Consider the following 14922-nt stretch of genomic DNA (forward strand, 5'->3'; position numbering starts at 1 on the left):
TCATACGTTAACGCAACGCAGCGCTGCCTGGTGCGCTCAGTTTCGTACGTACTTAATATGCAAGACGTAAAATGCGCAGCTACGCAAACTGCAAAGTGCGCATGCACTTCGTTTCTTGGTTAGATGCATCGCAACACTGTATCCGAACAGAGAAATCATGCCGTCAGCCACGGAACGCTGTGTACGGTACGTAGCGTACAGCAGTGCGGTGTGCCGCACATCGCAACTTACGGTCCGTAAGTTGCGGTTTGAAACCTTGAAAAATTTCTTTTGCCAACTGCCAAGTCGCAATTAGCAGCGCTAGCAGGTCGAAGACTGCGATTCTGCGAAAAGGAAGTGAGACGGAGAAACTAGAGAAGTCTCGAATCTCGATATCATTTCCACCAGTGACCAGTTGGCTGAAGAGTGAAGATTAATTGTTTTCATACGATTACGGATTATTCTTACGTTTTATATTTTTTGTCACGCTGAAGAATGTTTATCATGTATTTCATGTAAGCAGTTAGCAACTTACCACGAATTAAGGTATGCGAATGCGAAACTGCAGGCTGAAACTGCTGTAGTGTACCAGGTATATGACTTTATGTTGTGCGGTCTCATTCAAAACTCCAAAGCTGTCGATCCTGGCAATCTGGAATCATTTGGGATTGTCCGGCTTATTTTGTTTATGACGTGAGCCTTTCAGTCTGCTCGGAAAAGCAAGGACACAATGTCTGCTAAGGATGAGATGCGTGCCATGCTGGCGCAGTTGATGGGTTCCACAGAAGGTACCTACTACCTTGCTATTTTACTAGTTCTGATCTGATTCCGTCGTCACCATTCTCTCGACGAACGATTGGGAAGGAACTTCCACACGCTGCACTGTCGAAGTCTTTATATCTTCTCATATCTGATTTTCTAGACAACAACGCACCAAAAATCCGCTTCTCCGACAGCAAAGTCTGTCGACCGTTTCTGCTGGGTTGCTGTCCTCATGATGTTCTCGATAGCACTGTGAGTATGAATATTTAGTTTCAGATCTTCAGTTATCATTTATCAATCGTATAGTTACTTGTTGAAGTAAAATCCCGAACATAATAAATCAAAAGTATAACGAAATTCTGTTAATCTACAAGTTCGTGAGCGATTAACTGAGATTAAGGATCTTTTTCAACAAAATTTTGCCTTATATCATTACATTCTGGTTAAATTTTAGTTTTGATTGTTTTGGCATTATTGATCGTTTTGCTGAATTTCGTTTAGATATACTGATAAGTATTTACATTTTAGCGATTTGCTGATATCACAAATATGTCATGTGCAACTTTGTGCTTGTACATGTGCTTGTACAAGTATTGTACAAAACACTGAAAACAGCAAATACCAAGCGAAAATTTCAAATTATAGCCATTCTGCAATACATTCTAGAATCTAGATGCCTAAAGTATTGTAGTACTCTAGATGATATGGTACAATGAATAATTGAATAAACTTTTTATTATAAAATTACTTGGTTTTAGTTAAAATGCTTCCATATTATATTTACGGGATTTATTGTGGGCTTGGATTTGTGTTGCAGCGATTTGACATCGGAAAGTGTCGAAGAATCCACGATTTTGCCGCCAAGGCCGATTACGAGAAGGATAGCGCCGATGGACGCGATTGGAATTTCGAAGCCGATGTGAGTATAGCAATAAGTTCATTTTTTTTTGTAAACTGCTGGCGTCCAGATTTTCCTGTGGATCTGTGTGTGTGGAGGACGACACTGTTGACTGTTTTCCGTCAGACGACGATTGCAATGGGTTCCTTGTTATTTTGCAGTGACTTGTAATAAGAGGAAGATTGCAATCTGTCTCTGTGGAGTTTTCTTTCCCAAACCCTCGTGGTTGTGGTGCGTAGTTTTTTTGTGCAGGATTGCGTATTGATTCTGTTGCATTATAATAGGGGAAATCTCGTAGATTTTAGCATTTATTACGAGTTCCGGTGTGCACACGCCTGCAGCGATTGCTTTACAGTATAAAAGGGAATTTAGTGTGTACTTATTTTGCCTCAGAATAAATGGCAGCGCTGTACTTCCGGTTGGTAAGTTGAGAGTCTGAGACCTCCCCAGTTAATCCTTGTAAAAAGAGCTCGTATTTATATTTTGTTTTGAGGATTTTGGGAGCGATCTTGGGGAAGTAGCTGTTGTTTTGGGTTATTATTTCGTTTTGTGATTTTACAGGCGTTATCGGAATTGCGGAGTTTTATCAGGGATGTCGATCGGCGTATTGAGCTATCCAAGAAGGATCTGGCGGAAACCCAGGAAGAATTAAGTACAGAAGTGGAAGTCAAGGTATGTTTTTGGCATATCTGGTTGGTAATAGTAATTTGGATCGAACGTTCCAGAGCATGATGAGTAATAACAGAAATTGTTTAATTCTGATTACTACGGGTAGATTACTACTTGGTAAATGGTAATATATGTAAGAATTACATTTTTTGACGCGTATTTATTTACGCATTGCTTCTCCCTGTACGTACTGAATTATATACAGTGAATCTTCGTTAAAATAAACTTCACGGCGGTAGAAATATGTAAAACACAAATGATGGCATTGTGATGATGGTTCCGTTTTGGGATTCCTTGGTCGTATCTTTTGAGTGTTCTGCTGTGGCTTTATCGCCGAAAGTATCGCTGTTCGCTAGAATTGTTTATGTATTAAATTATTGTATTTTAGTCGGTTTTTTTTGTATATGAGCTTATATTATATAATACTCGCATCTGATTTGGATTTCTTTGCAGATAAAGTGTATGGCAATAGATCTCCGTAAAGTATTCTGTATACCCGAACGGAAGTTGATAAATGTTTAGTGCAACGTGTAAATAACGTTTATTCGAGTATGTTAAGTTGTTGTTATGGGATAGGCGAATCTGGTTCACGATGTGGGCGAACAGATCGGTAAGAAACTGGCGGAAGCTGAGCGATTAGGTGTGGAAGGAAATGTGGAGGAGTCGTTGAAATTGATGACTGAAGTGGAGAAACTCAAGGAGGAAAAGAAGAAAGCCGAGGTAATGCAGAATACGTGCCTACATACTTACGCAGAATGTTCTCATAATCTTGTGTGCATTGGAGTTTTTGATTGGACGACCTATACTGAAATATGATGCTTAAATGTAGATGGATTACCGCAATGCCATGCCTGCCTCCACATATCAGCAGCAGAAATTGCGGGTGTGCGAAATCTGCAGCGCGTACCTGGGCATTCACGATAACGACCGGCGCTTAGCGGATCATTTTGGCGGAAAGCTGCATCTGGGATTTATCAAACTGCGTGATAAACTGGTCTTCTTGGAGGTATGCTTCCATAACTTGTTCACTGGCATTTTTCAGTGTCGTTTTCTATCAAGTATCGGTCAAGCAGAATATTTCGGAATTAAAAATACGTAATATTCGACTGAATACTACGTAATATTCGACTGATAAGTAAGAATACGTAATATTCGACTGATGTATTGTAGTTGTGGAATAGTTTATTTTCAAGTCATTGGGCATACTGCAGTTGGTGTGCACTGTGAACACCATTAGTCATTTATCGCATCCACAAGAAAGTTTGAGTAAAAAAGCATTTGTGAGAAAACGAAATGCGAATTTTGACGAAATACTACTTCATGAATATTTACGAGGATACTGGTATTCGTGAAAATCTTGAACGTTTTAATTGATGTGGAGCTCAGAATTTGTTACAGTAATATCGTCTTCGCTGCGGTTTGTTATGTGAATGAGACTGAAGATGTCGGGCTTCTTATTGCAGAAACTGGTGGATGCGAAGGCGGCCAAACGGAGGAAGGAGCGCGAAGAAAACCAGGCGCGCTCCAGTCCTGACCGTAATCGCGATCGTGACCGTGATCGGCGCGACCGGGATAGGGATCGCGATCGGGATCGCGGTGACGATCGCCGGAAGAGGTGAGTGTCGCAAAATGCAATCTCGTTTATGACAAACGTAACACAAAAATAAAATAATTAATAATTTGGTATATAAATACCATTCATCTTGGCTAGCTGGAACGTATACGATAACTACAATTTTCAGAAATCTTTTCGTACATTTATCCCTTATAATCAGGTCTTTTCTAACAGTTATGCTATGCCTAATAATATATCATTGAGATTTGTACGTTTTCCCCGCTTGTGTAATTTTATGTTAACGAGTAAGCAAACAACTGCTTCGGGCATGCAGAAGAAAATATTTTGGTGTATTTGTTTTCATCGTTAGTTCTCGCGATTTTCAAGTATTTGTAGATTTTATCTTAGCCAGCATGTCTAGCTAGGTGTTTGTGTTGAAAATTGCTGTTATTCTGTTTTGCTAATGTACTGTAGGAAGTGGCTGTGTTAATCTGGTTTGAATTATTGTACAATGTTTTTTTAGACGGAGCCGCAGTCGCAGTCGTGATCGTCAACGTGACAGTGATCGCCGATCTTCCAAGTACGTATATATTCAAGATTTTTCTTGGCGTGTGTTTTGTAATGCTTAAAATTTTTTTTGACTTTTAAAAGCTTTCTTAGTACTGTATGAAGTTTTTTGTTTTGATTAGTGACAGTGAGTTAGCATAAGGAAAATGTTATTCCTGTATCTGTTCAGACAGAACAGATTTCAAGAAACCTTTCACTACAAATTACGACAGAACAATTATGCTAAAACACAAAAGAATTTTATGCTAAAGCCAGTAATGTGAAAATTAAATAAAAATTACAGTACGTGGAATTGCACAATTCGGAAATATTCAAACACTGCAGATTTTTATTTCACTGTATATGAACAGGTCTTCGAGACGTGATTCCCGAGAACGCCGATCTCACAGCCAGGCCGAGAAGCCCACTTCGCCATAACACTCAATATCTGTTTGTGTTTCATGTTGATTGTTGATGCGTGCATACAATGCATTGCAAGGTATGCAGTTTTTCATCTGCAGTAGTGCTTTCTTTTATTTATGTCTATGGTGTCTCCTTGTATTTTAGATCCGTAGCGTTTTTGGTTAATTATTAGTGTGTCGTAACTTATACAGCGTGCAAGCTCTTTCCATTTTTGTCGTAAAATAGCAACACGAGCGATTGTCAAATTAATTTTATTGCCGATTTTTATTCATTCGGTTTGCCAGATCATTCTGAAGTATAATAAGCAGAACATTTTGTTTGTTTTTTTATTCCGGGCGGCGTTGAATAAATTCCCACTGTTTGAACGGTGTTGCTCATTCGGTAGATCCCAGCAGCCAGTAGGTTTTAATTACGCCTTTGCTCTACAAAACAAAAAACGGTTGATTCTTACACGAGGGTAATGATGTTTGACGTTTCTTACCGGAAGTTCCATTTCGCCATGCGGCTCCATAATTAAATCGGTGGAATTGTCGCTGTGCAGTAGGGTGTACGTTGTGGCGCTCAGGTGTATCTTCATCGCTATACATGTAATCTCAGCTCAGAATTTTTACAAATGTTCTGCGTAGCTAATTATATTCGAAATAAAGCGTTGATAAATTGATTTTTGACGAAAATATTAAAGATATAATATCTATGTTTTGTGCTACAGATGCTTCTATGCAGATAAAACGTTGGTACAGTAGGCTGAATGAATGGATGATTTAATGGTGAATAAAGAGAAAGCCGATATATTGAATATTCTTTCATTTGGTGCATTGTCGTTTGCAGGTCATAATATCATTTTTTTACTTGCTAGCGCTGAAGCCGATGTCGACATACGCCACACCTTATTTATTAAATTTTTACAGTATGTAAATAGTATGTAAGTAAGTACTTCTATATTATAGTAAGGAAATTAATGTTAGTGGCGTGCAAATAATAGCGCTGTTAATACAGTACAGTGAAACCTCTGAAATACGTACACCTCCGTACGGAAAATTTCGTACGTAATTCAGGGGTGTACGGAATTCAGATTAACTAGCCCCAGCCCCCCTGGGGGTGACTGCACACTCAGGGGCACTGTCCCACTACAGAATGCTGAGTATTATACATATGTGCAGTGTGCACCGCATAAACCTTAGAAATGCACGTGCTCTAATTGCTTCCTTAAAATTACATCAGTTTGCATATGCATGTAAACAGACGAGAACAACTCTCTTGCACACTTTTAGCAGCAAAGATTGTAAAAACATAACTCAAGATACGATAATCTAACGATTTCCTGTAAGTTTGCTTTAAATCTTTTGATTTCCCCATAAGAAAGTTTAAAAAATTCAGTTCTGAAACAACGGTGTACGCATTCACGAGGTTCCTGCGTACAGTTAAATGCTAAATATGCGGTACACAAGAAAAGTGTACGTGTACACAACGCTGAGGTGTACGCCACTGTACGTCACGTAGAGGTTCCCCCCTATACTATAGTCTACGGCGTAATTCGGTACAGCATTTGTCGCACTCGTACAGTAATAATAGGAAAATGCAGTAAATAGTAAGTATTACTTACGTTCACTGGTGGCTTCCATTTTTCCGGCGATTAGCGTCGTATCCCCAAAACTAAAATTTTGTAAGTCTTTGTCAAAAAATTTCGAGATGTATCGTATTTGCAATTGTACAATTGTACATGAGCGTTGAGCTACTGGAGAGTTGTTGTAGTGAAACGGCTTGCTTTTGATGGTGCCCTGATATCATTGCCATCATTTGTACACGTTCTATAGTTTTTATATCCACTGCAAAACCGCTGGACGGTGTTCGTAGTTTATTTCATATTTTATTGACCACGTACGGGGAGCCGCAAAAGCTTTGAACAGTTCTTATTTTATGTAAGCATTTCATTCTTAAATATCTTACATGCAGTATCGGGGCATCTTTAGACCCACCACGCCTGCTGCACATGGCCCTAAAAGTAGAAAAATTAACATTTTGAGGAACAAATCGGAGATGTTTCGCATTAGCCGTCACGAAGTGCTAAATAATACTACCACTCCATAATTCAGCAGTCTATATGAAATTTAATTGGCGTATTGTGACTAGCGCATAAAATAATCAGATCTGGACTGGAAACTGTGTACAGAAAACTTGCTCGCGACGTTCTTATTCGCATTTCATCGGTATCTCAGTTTGAAGCCAGTCTCGTAATTTTTCAGCTTTACTGGGCATTTTAATAACACAACACACTTACAAAGTACAGCACTACGCGGTTAAGAAATTGTTCCCCGTAATTATAATAAGGCTTTACCGGTGTGCAGGCCAATTCTGACATTTAGATGTGACGTAGGATCGTGACGTATGCGAAAGCGGCGCAATGAACGGATGACCTTTAGCGACATCTTTGCCAGTTCCATAGCATGCTTATCACCGTTGCGTACCGGAAGTCCGCTGGCAACCTGCGATACCGGCAACAGTCGTTTTACTGGATGCCACGAAGCGTATGAATATTTCACGTACGCATCAGTTATACGTACAACGTAAGCGTCGCCAATTGTTTCAATTTTGTAGGCGTCAAAACCTTCTATTATGCTGTCGAACAAAACTACAAGCAGACACAAATATGGATATTCCCAAATGAATCTAACTAATGTAGGCCTGCTTACTGTAAAGGTCATTAAGAAGATCCACAACTTGCACCGCGGTGCTGCTCGAACTCAACCGCGTAAATCCCACAATGTCACTAAAATAAATTAAATGTGTATATAAATATGTTCTCGATATACATGGTAATTTGATTTACCTTGATTTAGACGAATTTAAAAGATTAAAAATACATTGGAACTGACTCCTCAACATTAGGTAGAAGTAAGGGAAACTGCTTACGATTTACCTGTGATATATGGTGACGCTGCTGAAGGTTTCCGGTTCAATCCGTTCACCGGATTTCAGTTTTTCTGCCACAATCCTAATTGATAAATAAAAATTAATTAAATATAAGAAACGGTAATCATTTAGCGGAAAAGTTTTACTTGGGCAGTATCTGGTTGAGTAGTTCTTCCGTTTTCTTCTTCTCCTCAATAAACGCCGCCGTCCGCTCATTTACCGTGGCTTCCAACTGTGCGGCATACTTTTCCATCCTCTTAATCATATTATCCATCAGATTGCCGGAATGGCTTTTAATTAGCGGCTTGGCTCGCTCTTTGATCTGCGCAAACGTCGGACGTTCCTGGGGATTCTCCGACCAGCAGTCCTCCATGATCTTCAACAGGAGTGGATCGCAGGCGTTGTAAGGAACCAGCGGACGGTAGGGCGGTGTGTCACCTTTGCGCACTTCCTTCACCACATCTAACAATGCTGAACGTTTAATTACAACATTAACAGGAAAGCGCTGTAATCGATAAATTTCTTAGAACTTGCTTCTTTTTCAATAATATTAAAATTAATTTCCTGTACCTTTTGCGCAATATTAGATTCATTTTTTTTAATTTATTTGTTAGAAATTTGTTTTAACTGTACGATTTTTTTACTATATATTGCGCGCCATTATTTCTGCGTGACCTTTTAATTGTCTCTTCAGCACGATAGACGCTGTTTGACCTTTACCCAGTAGTCTATAGTAAAAAAGTTTAAGCAGTACTACCGCACATTTAACAGATCCGTTAGGCGTCAGTTGCGACTCATAGGGCTCCGTCCAGGTGACCAGTTGGATGAGGACAATGGCGAAACTGTAGACATCGCCCTTGGGAGTGCCATGCAGCGGGATACTGCTGCGCAGATGTTCCGGCGCCACCCAGAGCAGAGGCCGGACTTCCTCGTCCGTCGCCTGTGGATCCAAGAATGCCGGGTACGGCGTGCGCAAATTCCAAAGACCAATGTCCGTAATCTTCACCGCCAACCGGCCTTGGATCAGCACGTTGCTGCTTTTCAGACGGCCGTGCGATTTAAATACCGAGTTGTGCAAGTAGATCATGCCCTATGTAAAGCAAATTAACAGCTCAAGCCAAATCGCTTTTACATCTGTAATATGCAAGTATGTACATATGATCTATAAGAAGAACAGGAAATCCAAGATCCACAAAAACTGATGTTTTGCTGTGCATACAATGCAGCAGTGAAGATATCATATGAAAAGGCGCGTAGATCAGATAAAGGTCATATGTTACTGACTAGGCGGACGACCATTACACATGCGTTTCGGTTAACGTTCTGTAGCGATATTCGTTTCGCATGTTAAAGGTAAAAAATCTTCGCATGTACCGTACATAGGTACATGGTAATAATTATAAACTACACTAGAGCTTTTGTGACAGTTACATATGTACTTATCATAATATGTAGTTGCGCATTTGCCCTTTTAATTACCTGCCCATTTGCATTTGCACCTGTGAGACAGTTTTTACTTTATGTTACTTTATTACTTTATGACGACTATCCGAACTCTCTAAGTCGTTAACTAATTATTTACTTCTATAATTTCGTAAAGGAATGAGTAGCGATACTCCCAGTCACTGGCCAACGTGTCCTTCTCCAGGATATCAGTCAGGCTTCCCTTCTCGCAGTACTCGTACAACATACACTCGTTAGCGGGATTCATGCACAAACCCACGAAGCGGATAATATGCGGATGGATCACGCTGCGCAACTGCAAAGACACGGTTTAATTCGTTAATCAGTTCTGTATAAACCATGGCGAGTTATATGCACTTACTTAATTATAGCGGTTCAAAGGGTTTATAGCTGATAGCGCCGTAAAATTTATAGATTATTAAATATAACAATTTTTATTTCATTAAACACGGTAACATCACAGTATTAAATTGTACACGAGTGTTTACGTTTTGCAGTTCCTTTTCGTTATCCTGCGTCACGAGAAAAGCGCGAGTGATTCGCTTTATCGCTACGGTAGTGTCCAGATATTGACCGTTCTCAATGTATGATCTTAATCGGACGTTGGATGTTCCTGCGGATGTCGCCTACAAATTAAATAATTTGATGATGGGATATTTGCCGCAGTGTGAAGTTCTAAACGGCTACGTACCCGGCTGCTGACTCGGGTCGTACTGCCGCTGAGAAGTGAACTACCGGCATTCTTTAGGCACTCGATGGCATTGAAGTCTACTCGCCACCAGTCGCCCTTGTCCCTTCGCTTCTGGCGCTTTTGCACACTGCTTCCAGAAACAAATTTTTTATTCATAAATTAATAAATTTAAACTGAAGAAGCCAATTTATTTGTTCTACGGACAAGTGTGAGATCGTTCCACCAATGAGAACCAATCCGACAGCGGAGAAGGCCACAATCAGCGCCACCGCCGCCGTGGAGAGTCCACCTGCAAAAATTCTCAGCTGGGCTGCAAATTAATTGATTGCATCATAATGGTAACAACTGCCGTTTGCCGTTGAATTATTGTACATAATTCAAATATCCGCTGACCTTGATTTGCCGCGTTGCGATTGACGCACGGACCAGAACGGCCGTCGAATCCGCACGGCGGCACATTCGGCGGCGGGAAGGATTGGTCGTTGACCCATTGAATTTTGCGGAGGAGCGTGAAACTCTTATTAGCAGCGGTGAATTGCAGGAATGGCTAATAGAAACCACATATGTTCGAACGCTTCAGTACAAATCTTGCACCAACTGTTGCTGCACGATTCATACCACAAACTGCTCGGAAGCCCGGTCGAAATTCAGCAGGTTGAAATCATAGATGCGATCACCTTTGGCGCTGATGACAATCTCCGTGCCCATGCTGCGAAATGTGGTGTTCCACATGCGCTGCGTGAGCGCCAGGCCGTCGGTGCTGCTCTGACCTTTTCGCAGGGTCTCGTTCAGTATCTGCTATCGCACCACAATTAAGAGCCAAAAACTGGGAAAGTTTGAGCAGTGTGATGTTATCATACCAAGCCGTATAAGCGAACTCCATCGAAAAATCCCATAACTGATGGTGGAACCTTCATAGCAGAGGCATATGTAATATGATATTGGCTTGCGAAAATTGTATGACCTTTTCAGTAAGCGCTGTAATTTCAACTTTGTGTTTGTTGGTATGAGGGAAGATCAAACTGTGAGACTATTAAACTGAAAAAACTACACTAAAAAATGTCCAAATTACGCAGTATTTATGGGCCGATTATACCCGTATATTTCAGAATTTCAGGATTATCAAACAGATTATTTGGAGATTGCGTTACAGCGCAAGCAGAACCTACACAATCAGAATTTTTACTATAATTTCATATATAACCGTAGTCCGTATATCAAATTTCTCTAGTTACAACTAGTTATTATTTTAACTAATAATACAAACACTGTACAGTTAATGTTTTTATTTTTTATTTTAACTTGCATTAAGATGCTACAATAAAGCAGGCGAAACAGCAAAAATTTAGGTTTGAAAACACTTGATTGTGTGTTGATTGTGGTACCCGCGAGTCTTTTGGGTAAGTATATCCATACTGCGTTCTGGACAGCTCCTGCACCGCCGTTTCATAGCGCCGGTATTCGGCACTCTCCGGCGCTTTCAGCTGTACTACCAATAACGACTGGAAAGCAGTTTTGATGTCCTAGTAAGGTATGCCAATCAATTCCTTCACAGGCACGTCAAATAACACATCTTACCCGGCTAATTTCCGCATCCGACTTCTTGAAATGATCCATGCGGTGCTGATCAAATAGTCGCAAATCACCTGCATCCGCGCCGCTGCCTGACGCGAAGGACAGCGAGCCGGTCTGCCCGCTAGCATAGTAGAGATCCGCCGTAATGTAAACCTAAATTTAAGCAGCCCTTCCCTAATCGGCAAAATTACCGTATATTACGCGCGTGACCTTTCTAATTAATCCCTTACATAGTCCCCATTGGCCATTCCCAGATCCTGCGCCGTTAGCTAATTAAGACAACCAGATTAATCCCGTGACCTTTCGCATTTAGCACCTAATCTATACCATTATATCGCGCGTGATGTTGGATAAGGCGGCAATTACAATCACTGTAAATGTCACAACAAAACAATTTAGCGCGAAACCGATGGCTGAGTTATGTATTATTAGCGGTTGCGCAAACATCAATCAGCAGCTTCTACCTCTGGCTGTCGTGCTAGCCCGGGTGAGGATATTCCGGTAATCTTCCCGGGCTAATTTGGCTGATAAGGGAAACATACGTGCGCTGACATCGTCATCTTTCTTTTCAGAATTACCGCTTCCGGACTGATTGTCAAATACGTAGGTCTCGAAAGTCCGCCCGAATTCCACCGAGTCGGTGTCGCTGTCATAAATCTGGAAAAAAGTACTGCGCTGTTGTGGGAAAAATTTTAATTTGTTCGCGATCTTCAAACTGGATATGATTCGACGTTCTTTGCATAAACTGTTGCTGTTTTTTTAGAAACGTTCTGTTGATCGGAAGTAAAAATAACAAGATTGGCACTTTGTGTAATACATAGAATCCATGTAAATCCATGTAAAACCCATGTACTGCAGTCATAAAATCCATGTACGCATTTTGCTATGTGATTATGCATCATTGTATCTAATGCATTAAGGGATTTTGTGACCTTTTAATACAATACAAAAAGTCGCCAAAACTGGTGCTTTAAAAACAAATCTTTTCGCGCCTCTGTAAAAGCTGTTTAACAACAAATCGGCCGTAAATCTACAAATACTGTATACAGTATTTGTACGTCTACGGCCCAGCAATCTATGTGCTCTGCAAACTGCTTAAAATAGTTTTTTAAACACTGCACCGAAGCAGTTCAATTTTCACTACGCTGTACCATGCGCGATGAAGCATTTACCTCTAATGCTTTGACGTGCACAGTACAGTTATAGTAAATCGTGTGAGCAAAACATTCCGTGACGCTAGCATCGACCAGCTTACTGCTCTAGGTCTGCATGTTCTTCTAAAAAACGGCGCCAAATAGAGCTTCGGTTAAATTATTATTTTGATTATAATTCAATCCGGTTAAGCATTCAAAGGTTAAAATACGTAGTTTTCTTTCAAAGTACGTAGATTTCTTGTGAATTCGGGCGGATAGCGTGGGTTAATCCTTGATGTCTAATTTGCGTGAGGATTGTCGATTACTACGTAGTAACCCTGTTACTGGTTACTAATAGGCTTAGCATTCGCCTGCATTTCATAGTTGTGGTTAACTCTATTAAAGCCGCCACTATGCATATCCTTGAAATTCTTGAGCGGATAAATTGAGATTCAAAATGATGTGACTTTCCAGCGTAACGCGTTACATTGCAGATAACCAAAAGATTTCTGCGTCATGGACTTTTTCCGAACAAGTCATCAGCCGGCTACTTACCACAGCAACGTTAATCCATTTAAAATAATTCAACACGGACACGACGAACATGACGACAGCATCCTGCGTAAATCCCAGCCGCGTGATCATCTTGCTGCTGGCCATCTGCTCGTGGGTGATCGACGTGGCCTGGGTGGTTACAAGCGGTACATTCCATTCTTTGACCAAACCACGGATTTGTTCCACAGCTTTACTACATCCTAGGAGAGACATCTTTAATTTCCGTGCCATTATGCAGTCTACAGCATTCTGAATGCAGAAATTTTAAGCACAATTTTTCATGTTAAAACTGAATTATATAAATTAATTTTAGTAATAATTTAGTTCAATCAATCTACTCGTGCTTCTATCCAGATAATATGTCCGTTTAATTTTCAGTTATTGTTTTAAGGATGATTTTATCTTCTTACTAAAACTGACAGGAATATCTCATCGTTTCTTATATAATATAATACTGGCTGTTGTACCGGTACCAGGATAGTCCATGTCTTAATTAATAATTTAGATCATGTTGTACAGATATCATTTCGTTTAAAGTATTCGCTGTTGCGTGCAATTTACGAATGCAACGTTCGAGTCACACTGCAGATGGTTGAGCTTTTGATTTGGTTGAGAAATTAAAAAGAGCATTTATTAACGGCATTAACTCACCCGGTCCCAAAAAAATACTGCATCCATTTTTGCTCTCCACCAGGTGCAAATTAACGGCCGCCGGTGACGTTTCTCGCACGGTCTCGTCGTCGCACGAACCAGGCAACATTGCTTTAACCCACTGGAAATCCACACGGTCTTCGAAATCCGCACGCAGTGTCCGAATGCTCATCTCAATGGCCGGATCCACCCGCATTCCGTCAGTACCCCACAACTGACAAAAGGTCACGACCGGTGTCTTTTTCCCACCGACGAAACCGGAACAGGTGGCATTGCAGCGGTTGTACAGCTGGGTTTGAGCCAGTGACAGGCCGTGCGTTAGAGAACGCATCAGCAGCACCACAAAGACAACGAGCATTTTTAAAAAAAAAACTTACTATCCGCAGCAACTGTGTGGTGGGGATGGACCTTTATATGATGAGTGACTGCGGGATATAACGCTAGGATTTTCCATCGTTAAAGGAATGATTTAAGGCCGATGCGCTGGGCTATGTAATTTTCGCGTCTCTAGTTATAGAGTGCACAAAATGTTATGCTTACGGTATTCTGCGATACGTAAGGAGTACGTCGAGAAAGATGTTAAGCGCGCCACAACTAATAGTCGCATGTTTGTACCGGCATCGTCTATTAGAAGGTGGCTCGCTGCTTTAAGAAATTATTAAAATACGTATTCTTATTCGCACCCGGTAATTTGCAGCGCCTTTATTTATTTTATTTTATATCATTTACGTGGGTTTTTGATTGTTGCATTGCGAACACCTTGTTCGCAAGTTCTGCATGTTTGTTTTAAATTTTCCGATTTTTGCGTAATTTTCCGATTTGAATATATTTTATGTGCTTATGTAACTGAGTGGGTCTGCTTCAGTAGTACGATCACATGCAAATTTAATAATTAGTGATGGTTTTGAAGTTGTATTTCGGTGTCGTAAGTTTTTAGTGGTCCTGTCACTTTTGTCACATAAATGAGGCGGCCATTTTTTGTTTACTCTAATTCGGTAAATTTTTAGATACTTTTAAAACTGTAGCAGTCTTCATGACCCTTCTTAGGCCGTTGAAAACAACAACGAGAGTACATTAAAATTCAAAGCTGTCTGTAAATGAAAAATTTAAA

At 40.5% G+C, this 14922-nt stretch overlaps 2 protein-coding genes across 2 annotated transcripts; one reads left to right on the forward strand and one right to left on the reverse strand.

The window, feature by feature from the left end:
• The first annotated feature begins 272 nt into the window (after positions 1 to 272).
• Positions 273 to 5191, forward strand: LOC129584301 (putative RNA-binding protein Luc7-like 1). The gene is made up of 9 exons (XM_055476441.1): positions 273 to 767; positions 902 to 993; positions 1559 to 1660; positions 2201 to 2311; positions 2885 to 3028; positions 3138 to 3314; positions 3772 to 3923; positions 4387 to 4443; positions 4781 to 5191. The coding sequence occupies exons 1-9, from the start codon at positions 710 to 712 to the stop codon at positions 4845 to 4847; spliced, it is 960 nt and encodes a 319-aa protein (XP_055332416.1). The 5' UTR covers positions 273 to 709; the 3' UTR covers positions 4848 to 5191.
• On the reverse strand, positions 5078 to 14380 carry LOC129584298 (atrial natriuretic peptide receptor 1-like). Its single transcript, XM_055476433.1, has 24 exons — positions 13812 to 14380; positions 13161 to 13360; positions 11937 to 12129; positions 11800 to 11843; positions 11703 to 11741; positions 11476 to 11625; positions 11283 to 11420; positions 10758 to 10808; positions 10516 to 10692; positions 10291 to 10444; positions 10102 to 10186; positions 9898 to 10024; positions 9695 to 9832; positions 9325 to 9501; positions 8505 to 8832; positions 7889 to 8204; positions 7750 to 7824; positions 7523 to 7599; positions 7394 to 7461; positions 7168 to 7315; positions 6780 to 6828; positions 6436 to 6485; positions 5314 to 5411; positions 5078 to 5254 (listed from the first exon to the last, which is right to left on the reverse strand). Exons 1-24 carry the CDS (start codon positions 14167 to 14169, stop codon positions 5207 to 5209), a joined length of 3288 nt encoding a protein of 1095 aa, XP_055332408.1. The 5' UTR covers positions 14170 to 14380; the 3' UTR covers positions 5078 to 5206.
• Positions 14381 to 14922: the final 542 nt, after the last annotated feature.

This window comes from Paramacrobiotus metropolitanus, unplaced genomic scaffold, assembly GCF_019649055.1.
Source record: "Paramacrobiotus metropolitanus isolate TYO unplaced genomic scaffold, Prichtersi_v1.0 Parri_scaffold0000013, whole genome shotgun sequence".
In the NCBI taxonomy this organism is placed as follows: domain Eukaryota; kingdom Metazoa; phylum Tardigrada; class Eutardigrada; order Parachela; family Macrobiotidae; genus Paramacrobiotus; species Paramacrobiotus metropolitanus.